The sequence below is a fragment of the Curcuma longa genome, chromosome 10 (assembly GCF_044706935.1).
Source record: "Curcuma longa cultivar G26 ecotype Majalengka, Jawa Barat chromosome 10, ITB_CL_G26_1.1, whole genome shotgun sequence".
In the NCBI taxonomy this organism is placed as follows: domain Eukaryota; kingdom Viridiplantae; phylum Streptophyta; class Magnoliopsida; order Zingiberales; family Zingiberaceae; genus Curcuma; species Curcuma longa.
This window is the reverse complement of record NC_133870.1, coordinates 11,312,554-11,326,453: the sequence shown is the minus strand read 5'-3', so window position 1 is coordinate 11,326,453 and position 13,900 is coordinate 11,312,554. Positions and strand designations below refer to the sequence as shown.

Here is a 13,900-nt window from a genome sequence, read left to right as displayed (position 1 = left end):
CCATACAACAATCATCAAATGATTGGCTCTAGGGCTCTCACTAACAAGGTTTGTTTTTTCTATACATCCAACCCCTTTCATTCTGTATTTTTCCTATTTTTAATTTATTAAATTATTAAACATTCATAAGATACACAACCATTACAAGTTTCAAAACTTCTAACTTTTGAAGGAGGAAGAACATCCTATAAGCAAGTTCATTTTGCATTTTTAATTACCCATTTTCAATTTAATAAATTAATAAACAAAACTATAACATATAAAACATATACCTAATTACATAAACAAAACTATACCATATAAAACATAAACCTAACATAAACATAAACAATCATGGTAATTTCTTTTAACAATAAAAAAATTAGACTTACAACACGTGAAAGCACGAGGATGCGTAGGACCTTCACATGCACCTCAAAGTAGGACCTGCACAATCAAATTTACAATGATTATATTATATAACAAAGATAATTAATTAAAAAATACTACAATTGATTAAAAAAAGATACACAAAGATTTTTATACAACCCTTATCCGCCCGCCAACGTAAACCTAATTCGATCTAAACACTAACCTAAACCCTAAACTCTAAATGTTAATTAACCCTAATATTAAAATTAAAAACTAACATTCATCCTAAACATTAACTATAAGACTAACCCTAAATACTAATCCCAATCACTAATCCTAACCCTAAACCCTAATCCTAATCACTAACCTTAATCACTAACCCTAACCCACAACTAACACCAGCCACCAGCCAGCATCAGCAACCCAGTGGGCCACCGTCGGCCAGCCAGTAGCCCACCATCCGCCGTCCGGCCACCAGCCCCCACCAGCTTCCATCCGGCGCCGGCGACCCCAACCACCTGCCAGCGGCGCCAGTCGCCCGCAACCAGCCGCCCAACGCCACCCAACGACCCACCCTCGCTCAGAGGCTCGCCGTCGACCGTCCACCAGCCCACCAGCCCCCACCATCTTCCATCCAGCGTCGGCGACCCCAGCCAGCTGCCAGCGGCGCCAGTCGCCCGCAACCAGCAGCCGCCCAACGGCGCCACCGTCGCTCAGAGGCTCGCCGTCGGCCGTCCACCTACCCGCTAGGGGCCGGCCAACGCCCAGCCAGCACACATAGCGCCGGAGCGAGCTAGGAAGAGAAAAGAAACAGAAAAAAAACAAATTTACCTTTGTTCACCGTCGCCGAGAGCTTCACCGTCGCCGTTGCAGTCGTCGGGAGGGATTAGGATCGACGTCGCTGGGCTGCTGAAGCACAGATTCGCCGGAGGAAGAGAGAAAATCACGGAGAAGGAGAGAAAGATTGCGGAGAAGGAAAGAAAGAAAGGGCTCGGGTCGGCTAAGTTAGGGCTTTAGCGACGAATAAGTTTTCGTCGCCAAAATTTGGCGACGAATCAGCCTATTCGTCGCAAATTGATGACGAATAAGCTAATTCATCGCCAATTTGGCGACGGATTCATGATTCGTCGCCAAGTTGGCGACGAATTCATGATTCGTCGCCAAATTAAGTGGGTCCGAATAATTAAGTTACAGTGATTTTGCGACGAAACTGTGATTTCGTCGCTAATTTGCGATGAATAGTGAAATTCGTCGTAAATTTGTGATGATATTTGCGACAAATATAGGTCATCGTAATTTTAGCAACAAAATTGGCTTTGTCGCTAATTTCGTTACAAATTAGCAACAAATTCAATTTTTGTCGCAAAAGTTGTCCTAAATTAGCAACAAATATTATTCGTCGTAAAACTTCGTTGCTAAACGGCTGTATTTTTGTAGTGTTAAGTGAATTTACTTGAGAATCAATAAATATAAAGATTGATAAGAGGATGACACGGTCTATGCCTTATTGATCAATCTAAATATCGAGGATAAAGGACACAGTCATACATTATCATAGTCATGAAGTTATGTCGGATCTCGACATTCATGTCACGTGGGTAGCAATAATGTATTGCTATATGTCACTCATTGCTTATATTTCTAAAATGAGTTTTAGAGACATTGCTAATGTTATGAGAACCTATTGGGTCACACACAAATAATATTCTATTTGGAGATGAGTTCATTTTAGTTTGACTAAAGGAACAATTAAGCTCATTAGATGACCTAGACTTAAGTTAGACTTAAGTTGGTTGAATTTGAGTTAGACTCAAATTAAACCAAGTTGGATTTTGATTCATCATACATGATTAATGTGGATTAATTATGCAATAAAGCAGAGGAAGTTACATGCATGGAACTTATCATGCATTGGTTTAATTTGAGTTAGACTCAAATTAAATCAAATTGGATTTTGATTCATCATGCATGATTAATGTGGATTAATCATGTAATGAAGAGGAGGAGGTTACATGCATGGGAGTTATCATGCATGATTAATAGGATTAATCATGCATTGATGAAAGAATATCAAAAATCTAAAAACCTTTGGTATTTATGACATGAGTCTAAAAGAGTTTCTCTTGCAAAACTCTTGGTTGGTTGATTCTTCTTCTCTCCCTCTTCTTGCTTGGTCGAAATTCCCATAGAGGTTGCTATCACAACCTAAGTCTTCTCCAAAAGGTGAAAGAGTGTTAGTGTGAATTTGCATAGAGGCACGTACACTTGAACGTGCAAGAGATTCGACATACCTTAAACGAGCGGGATAAGCGAAGGATACGCATCAAAGGTAAATCCTATTAGATAGGATTTTGATTTTGTAGATTTAACTTGTATAAATTTTTCACATGGATCACTCGAGGGATCCTATTTCCATTGTAAAATTTTTATTTTATCGCATAAGATTTCCAACAAAGAGGATCATCCTCTTGACATGTTATTGCTTTAGATAAAGACTTATCAGTAACAGATCTAACAAATGACCATAGGATATATGTCTCCTAATTAAAGGAGTGGTGAATCCTCTGTTGGTTACTCAAACACATTCAAGTACTTCAGCTTATACCCAATCGTTTCGGATCCACACCTCCATAGAGATGATTGCTTAAGATGTTAAAAAATAAGTCTCCATGACCAAGATGACTTGAATACCTCAAGTCGAAGGAAATTTATATTTGAGTTGCAATGACATCTTCATAGAACTACATGAAATCTCATGACAGATAAGTTCCAATGAACTAATTACTCTTAACCAATATTTATTTGTTAACTCTCAACATCTCAATATTTCCAACCAATGAGGATCGACTGTTTAGTAAAACCAAGGAGTCTAACATATGATAGTCTCATAGAATTAATGATCAATCTTATCAATACATACATAATTACACATGTAGAGATACCTACTAATTGTGATCTAATCACAATTTCTCTCATTCTATGCATTGTATTGTAAACATTAGTAATTGAATTTAAGATAAAATCAAATACATAAAGAATGTACACTTAAATATTAATTTTATTTATCGAATAAATAGTATAATATCTAAGACGATTGCCTAGGGCACCTCTTAAATACAACAAATACATAGTCATGAAATGATGTAAATGTATGTAAAACAATACCGAATATATATATATATATGAATCACATGCATTACTCTATTTCATTCTTAGTTCTTGGGTGGTTCAATAGTTCGAATTTGGTACTATATCAATCCTCTCTTAGACTGCTTACTTGTATTTAGTAATCAATCACTCTTAACTTACCAAGATTTTTTACCTATCTAGTATCTAGTTATCCTTGTACTATTAAAACTTTATTACTTATCAAATTGTCTGATCCACCCTAATCCATTTTTGATTTCATATTTGTCCACTAGATATCTAATCATATTTGACCCATTTGAATTTTATTTCTATCTATTAACTTTTTGATCCACTTTATCCATTTGAAATTTTTATTAATCAACTCACGTTGAACATTCACATTTCTCTTACAATATGTCTTGTAATTTTTTTGGTACAAGAACATTTGATACAAATATTACTTAAAAATAATTAAATTTAAATCTTTTATCATATACCAAAATATTTATTTAATTAGTTGGTGTCTGCTTCTTCTAAGTACAAATAAAAGTAATCCTTAACATAATAAAATAATCATCAATATTGAAGATTATTCAAAAAAGTTTTAATCTATATAACAACTTTGAAGTTTAAGTATTTCCCCCTTATAATTTGCTGCCTTATTTTTTTTACACAAATGAGTGTATGATCATTCTATGCCAACACAATATCAAATTTTAAGATAAAATTCAGCTTGCCTTATAAATTTAAAATGTTCTAATAGTTTAGAGTTACAAGTGCTCAGAGTCTATTTTAAATATCGTTACAAGGTAATTTTAAATTTTGTCAAGCTATTGTAAAATTTATTACAGTTGATTTATAAATTAATACGCACTTTAAAATTTAGTATTTTAGTTGAATAGAATGACTGAAACCTAATTTACTGATTAGCTTGCCGCTATCTTTAAAAAGACCCATATTTTTTTTTTAAATTTCTGACATAAATATAATTTTTAATGTGTGCTTATTGATAATTCTTCAATAAAAAAAAAAATTTACTATTTCTGTAATGTCATATGATCGATTTTATAATTATTTATGGGGAAATAATTTTGAGATAAAAAATATTATTTTCATCTCATCAAAATTTAATTTTTATTTAATTTAATAAATTTATTTATTATAATCAATTTAATTATGTTTTAATTATGTACTTGCTCGCAAGTCTTAATTTATGGGTACGCGGATGTAACAAACCTGTTAAAGTTCAATGTAGATGTAAATTGGAGGGTAAAACAGTAATTGGATAAAACATTTCTAGTTTGCAAGGAGAAGAAGTACCCTCAAAATATGCGGAGCAGCAGCAGAATCCAAACGGCTGAAGCTGCGGAGGACGTGGCAGAAGAGGAGGGAGGCATAGCGTAGAGGCAGTAGGCGCAGCCCAGGTGAGCGTTGCCTTTCTTTCTCGCCCTACGCCTCTCGCAAGCTCACCTAGGGTTTCGGCTCGCCCTTTTCTTTTCGCATCGAGCACTTTTCCTGCCTTTCGTGGCCAAATTCGTGCGCTAATAACGCGGACTGGGTTGTCGTTTCCTGGCTCTCTCTGTCTTTGTATTGGAAATTCTAGTTTCTCGATCCTTGTTTGATTTGTGGTTTTCGATTTTACCCTAGAAGCTCTAGTTTATTCTTTTGTTTTATTCCGTTGTCGGATTGGTTCACTTGACTTTCGTTCTTCACGTCAAAGAGAAACTGAGCCGTTTGATCCGGCTAATCTGCAAAGAAATAGTGTTATTAGTTATAATTTGCAGTTCCGTTGTGTTTATGCATTCATTGGTGTTGAATGGCAATCAAAAGAATCAAACTATAGGGCCATATCGGAGGTTCGTAACCTGATAACTCTGAAGCCTTTGGTTCACTAAAAAAAGAAAAACTATGTTTCCCCTCATTGGTAAGATTATGAAGGACAGAAGATATGGCATGCTTTCTTAATCTTTCCAGGAGCTGGTAGGGTTTCATTGTTATGGTGGAGAATGCTAACTCAACGCTTCATTCTACATTGATAACCCGAAAAATTCTGCAGTATAAAGCTTAGGTGGTATTTTCTGGCCGCCTGGTACTTCTTTTTTGGTGGAAACAATTTGAATAAGTAATCAATTGATCTTCCCAGATGATAAAAAGAATGATATAACATATTATTATCTAAGAAGCAAAAAGAAGCGAGAGACTCATCATGTAAAACGGTATTAGTTAATACATAGCATGCTGCAAATATCGAAGTTGAATTACTAGCTATGCATGCATCAAACTTTGTAGATTGATATAAAACTTGCTCGAAAATAATAGCTAAATATATAATTGATCTTGGTAAGTGCTGCAATTTGCTTCATAAACATTGAAGAAAATACTTTTTTTACCTCATGCCTAGTGTTCTTGCTTTTTTGTTCCATGCATTGGTAGTGTTATTTAACTCACATATAGATTAATGCTTGCTATATGTGGCATTGAAGTCAGCATAACTGTACAAATGATTTAGAACAATTTGAAAAATTATCTACATCTGATAATTGGATTATTGAATAAGAATAACAAGTTTGTGGGATGGGCTTTCTTGTCAACTTTCAATATGATGCTGCTGCCTTCAGAATTATATATCACAAGAATTTAGAGCTGACTAAAAGAGATTAGATTTACTGACTACAAAATTATGGGTTTTCTATGTAGGATTTTCTTTACACATCTTCCTTTTTTTATTTCATTTTAGTGTTGGTTGCTTAGTTCTGATAGTAGCTTAGAGTTACTTTTCCTATCTCTGTTTGTTTCTGAAAGAATTACACCACTCTTTTTTCCAAGGATAAAGAAATTGTTTCCTATTTGTTTCATGCCCTTTTTGCTTATTCTAGATTGTTTTTTCCTGTTGTTTTTGCTTGGTTGTGATAGTAGCTTAGTGTTACCAGGATTTTCTTTTTTCGTTTTTCTCTATTTCCTATACCAAATTATAAACCACTTTATTTGTCAAAATAGGTGAACTTAAGCATTAGTTAATACTCTTCATGTTATTGTTTGTTTATGAAAGTGACTGCACTTATTTTCCAAGGAAAAAATTATTTCACTCATTTTCTTTGTGCCCTTTTCACCTACTTTTAATTTTTTTTTATTATTACTAATTAGAGTTATCTACATTTTCTCCATCATTTTTTAATTACTTTGCCATTTCACTAGTTGGAGCGCCAAAATTCTCCCTCAGTTTTCCAAGTGATGGATCGCTGGATTGGGTGCTTTAGAATTTGTCTTAATCCAAGCAAATCTCTTTCTGGCATCAAAATTACTGCTTCGCTTATGTTCTCTCCATCTTCCAGAACTCTGCTGGTAAAATTTCCCAATATCTTAATCCTAGTGAATATTGTCAAACCTGATATTTCTCTTGTCCTTTCTTGTTTTTTTTTATTTATAACAGATTCCTTCCATTAATGCTATCTTCTTTTGTGGGGATAAAGTCCAAGGAACTGGAAATTCTGTGATTGAGAGGTTATCAGATTCAAGGAATATATCCGAATCACTTGTATCGAAATTGGGGTCTTCAACTAATGTTTGGGTGATAGAGGCATCTACTTATAATGGATCTTTTGCCCTTTACAAGGAATTTATACCATCATTGACTTCTCGAGGTGAACCAAAACGATATGATCCTAGTGGATTCCCTGCTTCATCTGCAATTGTTTCTATCTTATCCAGGTGTTTGGAACAGGTAAATATTATTTTATTAAAAATTTAGAGTACTTCATAGGTTCCTCAATGTTCTTTTAGATTAACATGCTGTGGTCTAATATTTGGTACAGTCAGAATAGTATTTGACGTTTGTGTGGAATGTTCAAGTTAACAAAGTGAAAATATGTAATCTGAACCCTGGAAAGATGTAATGCTTGGACAGCAGTTGTTATATATTTTCTGAGAGAAAAGCTTGGATGACTATGCCCACCAGTAAGTATTTAGTATATATATTGAATATATATATAGGTAATACACAATCATGTATCATGTGCCCATCACTAATAGGATTTGGTAACAAACTGTCATGCAACTATTTACTTTAAAACAATTTCGATTCATAATGTTGCATATGCAATAGAGAGTTGGGAAAGGTTGCTTGTTGTAGTTACTTGTAAAAGCTCATTCATTACCTCTCTTTCTCTCTCTTTAAGCTGAGCTATTTGAATTAATCTTCTTTTTATACCCTTCTATGAATCAGTTTCTTTTATGTTTCTCTTCTCATTTTATTTCCTGTAGCTACATCTAGTGTTACTATCATTTCTTTTATTCCTATACTTATCCATTGTTGGTGTTGCTGCCTTACCCCATTGTTACAAGCAAGGATCAAAATCTTGAGCCGTGTCAGTGTTTTGTTCTTTGATAGGAATGGTATTGATTTGATGTCATTCCAATGTTTCGATGTATGATGCGGATAGTGAATTGGAGGTGCAAGGAGGAACGGGATAAGAAGAAAAAGAAGATAAAACAACTATATCAAAATTTGATTTTCATTGAAAATGGTATGATTTTTATATTAATTTGTATGGAGACAACCTAGAAAACATAATAATATTATTTTAATTCATGTTTTAGCATGCCAAGGGATGTTGAGTGCTTGCATGAAATGTTCATCGATATGATTGACACGATGGTGTAGGATGCATAGGATGCATTGTTCATGCTAAGTAGTATCGAGTTTTGTTAATTTATCAGAGTAAATACGTTTTGACTGTTTTGCTCGACGTGGAATGAGATTTCAAGTCACGGTTGAGAGAATCCTTTTTTACCTTATTGCTACTATGTATTTGTGTAAATTTTATTCTCTTTGTTAGTTTGAGAGATCCTTCTTTTTATCATCTTCATATTGATGTTGTAGCTCAGAGATAGGCTAAGGTTCTTTGCAGTGTGATACTTGTATGTTTCTTACTTGATGATAGATAAGCCATAGGGTGTTGATCTTAGAGTAGGTGGAATCATAACCACACATTCTTGGTTTTTGAGTAGGAGTTAGGTGAGATGGGTAACATGGGGGAATTGGAGTTTCTTTTATAGGCTTCATTCTAAAAGTATTAGATGTAAACCAAAATATTCTAGAAAAATAATAATGTCAAAGGATTTGATTATATGTAGAGTAAATTTCCTATTTCCCAAACAAGCTAATACCGAGTCAAAGGCTATTTCTTATGTCTCAAAAATAGACTAAGGGGTTCTATGCAGTGTGATACTTATATGTTGCTTACTCGATGATAGATAAGTCATAGGGTGTTGATCTAAGAGTAGGTGGAATCATGTGAATGATATACTGCAATATTGATTTTCGAGTAGGAATTAGGTGATTCCATAATTACTACAAAGGTAAGGTAATAATTCAGAAGCATTTGTACTTCGCTTAAGAGCTGAAAAAAACTAAAATTTTAGAGCTTAACCTATGTTCAGTGATGAAACATGAAGAATAGGATCTCACACAAAGAAAAAACTCATAAAAGAAGAATATTAGTAGGGAGAGTAGAGAGTAGAGATTATTAAAATCTAAATGATATTAGAAATAAATCAAAATATTCTTGAAAAATAATAATTGTAACGGACTTATACATAGGGTAAATTTTTTATTTTCCAAACAAGCTAATATCAAGTCAAAAGCTATTTTAATTAACTTATTCACTGGTATAAACAAATCTACCAAAACAACTTTTTACAATGCCTAAAAATTTTAAAATTTAAAATCTAATTTTCATTATTTTCCCTCACTTGGAGTTAAGTTTTTAACAACTTTTTTGATTGCCATTTCCAAGTGTAATGAACAATTGCTTTGCCAATTTTGTTCAATATAATTTTTTCATTATCTTTGCTTTGTTGTTCCATTCAATTAAAAAGGAACTTATATATCTTCTTTCGGATTTTGATGAACTAAAAAATTTTTATAATTAGAAATTTTAAATTAAATCATAAAATTTTCTTAATTAGATTCATGACTAACTACTATACGTAAAACTATTTTATACGTAGGTCTTGTACAATCAGACTCTGATACCACTGTTGGGATTGTCCCCGGTGTAATGCATGTGTTTACACGTTTCACAAAAGTGCGCAGCGGAAATATATAAATAATTAACAGAAAATTATTTAAAACACATGCATGCAAAATAGAAAATAATATGTATAAGGCATAACAGAAAATTAAAATTTTATAGAATAACAAATAATTCTACACGTACCTTATTGATGACGTTGAGTGAAATTGACATCAATCGAGCGGTCCTTATCGAAGTACCACCTCTACTGGTGATCCATGTCAAGTTCTCGTCTGGACGGCTTCCGAAGCCATGAGTCGTGTCATTGTCTTCGGTACTAGCCGATGATCGATAACGATCGATTTGAGAGAAAATATCTTATTCCGAAAATACGTAACAACTTTTATCACGATCATTTTTGGGATTTTCTAACTATCACTAAAAATCATATTTCCGATGTAATTTTCGACGGTCAACATTTGGCCATCGATCAGGATAAATTGTCGAAACTTTTTCAACGTTGATGGAACATTCTCCAGAAGCTTCATAAGCTCCTGGGAAGTTGACAAACGATTGTTAGACGGTTGAGGTTGATTGGTCACGAATGGACAACTCTTCACAAGAGTTATCAATGGTGTTTCTTCTTTGACAACGGTTGTCCTCAATGAATACTTCACCGGTCGATGGCGGCCCTTCACAAGAGCACCCGTGACTGAAAATAAACTCCGGCCAGCAGCTACAGTAGCTTCGACGGTGGATGGCATGCTTGTGTCATGAAGAATCTAAAATAGCAGCCACAATTGGGAAGGAGAAGAAGATCATGCGGAAGCAACAACCCCTTGTGCTCCTCTAACCTCTTGTGCTCCGGTGAAGAGGCACGAGACACTATAGTCCCTTGTGCTCTCGCAAACAGAGGCACCGACGGTGCTCTCTTCACTCCCACCCGGGCGGATCAGAGAGCAACGGTGGTCACATGATCAACCTAAGAGAGATCGCGATATGTGGGAGGAGAAAAGGAGAGAACGAGTGGCCATGGGAGAAGTCAATTAGGAATTTAGGAGATGGGTTCTCTTCTGCACGAAAGAAGACGAAGCTGGCTCCAAGCTCCCTGTTTCATCGTTAGCTATCCCCTATCCCAAAACCTAAATCATGATCAGGAGAAGCTCACGATTAGGGCTTTTCTTTGGCCTCTCCATCTCTACACGCTCTGAGGAGAGGAAGGAACGACGTCCTAGGGTTTTCAGCAATTGACAAAGGAGAGCGATGCCACGCGGTTGGAAGAAGGACGACCTTGTTTCCTCTATTTTATCGCGTGGTAAAGAGGAGCAACAGGAGTGGACTTTAAACCAAATAAAAATCGATTAGGGGTTGATTGAACCGATGAAGAAAATCAAAGAAAACTTGAACAGAAGAAACCCCAAAAAGAACCAAACCAGACCGGATTAATTTAGGGTTTACTGTAACAAATTGAGTTTAAAACTAAATCGCTTGGTTCATTAATCAAACGAACTCCGATTTGACTCAAACTAGTTTTGTTTATTTCATCTTCACAAGATGAAACTTTTCATCTCTTTCGTTTTACCAAAACCTCTTCCATCATGAACCAAACTAAGTTGGTTTAATTTTAGTTCAAAATCAAACTATTTGATTCAATAACCAAACGACCTCCGATTTGAACGAAATCAATTTCATTCATTTCATCTTCATAAGATGAATTACATCATTTTATCCTTTATATGGTCCAACCAGACTTTATTTCTCTCGTTCTAAGAATCCAATTCTTAAACTCGTTTTAAGCCCTTTAGAGAACTTGTAGTGAGTGTAATCCAATAGGTTCCCTGCTATGTTAGCTGTCCATAATTGACCATTAATTAGGAAATGATCATGAGTGACACCTAGTAGTATATCATGATCTCTAATTGATCAAAAAATCAACAATTGATTTTAGAATAATTTATAAACCCTTCAGCAGTTATACTAAATCGTACCTCGTTCTTTTCACCGTCCTATACCCACTTGGTTCAGGACATGGTCTATGTGTGTTAATCTTCACTAGGCTGACTACGTCACACCTAGCCCAAGCTAACTTTCTTGTCATGTGAATTCAAGTTACTTGTACATGTATCCAAGAGTATCGTACTTTTGACATGTAATGCTTTGGCCAAAGATTTTTAGTAACAATCCTGACAAGCGACCATAGGGTATATGTCTCATTTTTCAAAGAGCGGTGAATCCTTTGTGGGCTATTCAAACACTTTCGGGCACTTCGACTTATATCCAAACATCCCAGATCCACACCTCATCAGAGATGTTTGCTTAAGATATCAAAGTATGAGCCTCCATGACCAAGGTGACTTGAATACCGCAAGTCAAAGGAAACTCACACTTAAGTTGCACTGAGATCTTCATTAATATATGTATAGAACCATATGTAGTCTCAAGGCAGGTCACTCCAATGAACTGGTTACCTTTAACTAGCATCCACGTTTAACTCTTAACATCCAATATCTCCAGCTAGCAAGATTAGCTGTTTGACTAACCAAGGAGTTCAAAACGTGCTAGTTTCAACAAAATCGATGACATCTATGCTCATCAATTCCTTGACTAGGGATAATTTCAATACATTCACAATTGCACATGTAGAGATGCTCACTAGTTGTGATCCAATCATAAATTCTCTCATGCTATGAATCGTATTATGGACATTCAATAAATGAGTTTAAGATCCAATCAAATACATATAAAATGTGTACTCAAATAGTGAGTTGTTATTTATCCAATAAATAGCATAACTATAAGGCGATTACCTTAGGACACCTCTCAAATCTAACATGGCGTTCCAGGCTTATCGTAAGGCAAAGTCATGAGCTCAAGCTTAGTGTTCCAGGCTTGTCGTAAGGCAAAGTCACGAGCTTAGGGCTCGTTGTTTTAGGCTAGTCGTAAGACAAAGTCGCGAGCTCGGGGATCAGTGTTCCAAGCCTGTCGTAAGGTAGTTGTGAGCTTAGAGCTCAGTGTTCTAGGCCTGCCGTAAAGTAAAGTCAGGAGCTGGAGACTCAGTATTCTATGTCTATCATAAGGCAAAGTCGCGAGCTTGAGACTTAGTGTTCTAGACTTGTCATAAGACAAAATTGCAAGCTCGGGGCTCGGTGTTTCGGTCATGTCGTAAGGCAAAGTCTCAAGCTCAGGGCTTGGTGGTCCGAGCCTGTCATAAGGCAAAGTCGCGAGCTCGGGGCTCAGTGCTCCGGGCCTGTCTAAGGCAAAGTTGAGAGCTTGGGATTCAGTGCTCCAGGCCTATTAGAAGGCAAAGTTACAAGCTCAGGACTCGTTGCTTCAGGCCTGTTAGAAGGCAAAGTCGCTAGCTCGGGCTCAGTGCTCCGGACTTGTCGTAAGGCAAAGTCGAGAGCTCAAGGCTCGATTTTCTAAGCTTGTCGTAAGGCAAAGTCATGAGCACTTGGCTCACTTTTTCAGGCTTGTCGTAAGATAAAGTCGGGAGTTTGGGACTCAATGTTCTGGGCCTATCATAAGGCAAAATCGTGAGCTCGGGTCTCAGTGCTCCAGGCATGTGGTAAGACAAAGTTGCGAGCTCGAGGCTCAGTACTCCTGGCCTCTCATAAGGTAAAGTCATGAGTTTGGGGCTCGGTCAAAGTCGCGAGCTCAAAGCTCGGTACTCTTAGCCTCTCGTAAGGTAAAGTTGCGAGCTTGGGGCTCGATCAAAGTCGCATTCTTGGGGCTTAATACTTTTGGTCTCTCGTAAGGTAAAGTCACGAGCTCAGGGTTTAGTGTTTCAGGCCTATCATAAGGCAAAGTCATCAACTCGGGGCTTGATGTTTCAGGCTTGTTATAAGACAAAGTCATGAGCTCAAGCTCGGTGTTCCAGACCTATCGTAAGGTAAAGTTGCGAGCTCAGGCTCGTGTTCCAGGCTTGTTATAAGGTAAAATCATGAGCTCGAGGCTCAATGTTCTAAGTCTATCATAAGGCAAAGTCACGAGCTCGGAGGCTCGGTGTTCCGAGCTTGTTGTAAGGTAAAGTCGCAAGCATAGGGGCTCGATAATCGAGGTCTGTCGTAATGCAAAGTCACAAGCTCGGGGCTCGATGTTGCAGGCCTATCGTAAGATAAAGTCGTAAGCACGGAGCTTGATGTTCCGTGTTTGTTATTAGGTAAAGTCACGAGTTTAAGGCTCGGTGTTTCAGTCATGTCGTAAGACAAAGTCACGAGCTCGAGATTTGGTGTTCTATGCCTGTCATAAGACAAAGTCGCGAGCTTAGGGCTCGATGTTTCAGACTTCTCGTAAGATAAAGTTGCAAGCTCGGGCTCAGTGTTCCAGGTCTGTCATAAGACAAAGTCGTTGTTGGTGCAAGGAGCACTAGATTTGACCTTAGAGTTTCGATGTTTGATAATACACCT

The 13,900-nt window shown here is 36.5% G+C and overlaps 1 protein-coding gene across 1 annotated transcript; it reads left to right on the top strand.

Moving 5' to 3' along the window:
• Positions 1 to 4,853: 4,853 nt before the first annotated feature.
• On the top strand, positions 4,854 to 8,035 carry LOC141835655 (uncharacterized). Its single transcript, XM_074723027.1, has 4 exons — positions 4,854 to 4,904; positions 6,676 to 6,822; positions 6,911 to 7,201; positions 7,868 to 8,035. The coding sequence occupies exons 2-4, from the start codon at positions 6,712 to 6,714 to the stop codon at positions 7,877 to 7,879; spliced, it is 414 nt and encodes a 137-aa protein (XP_074579128.1). The 5' UTR covers positions 4,854 to 4,904; positions 6,676 to 6,711; the 3' UTR covers positions 7,880 to 8,035.
• Positions 8,036 to 13,900: the final 5,865 nt, after the last annotated feature.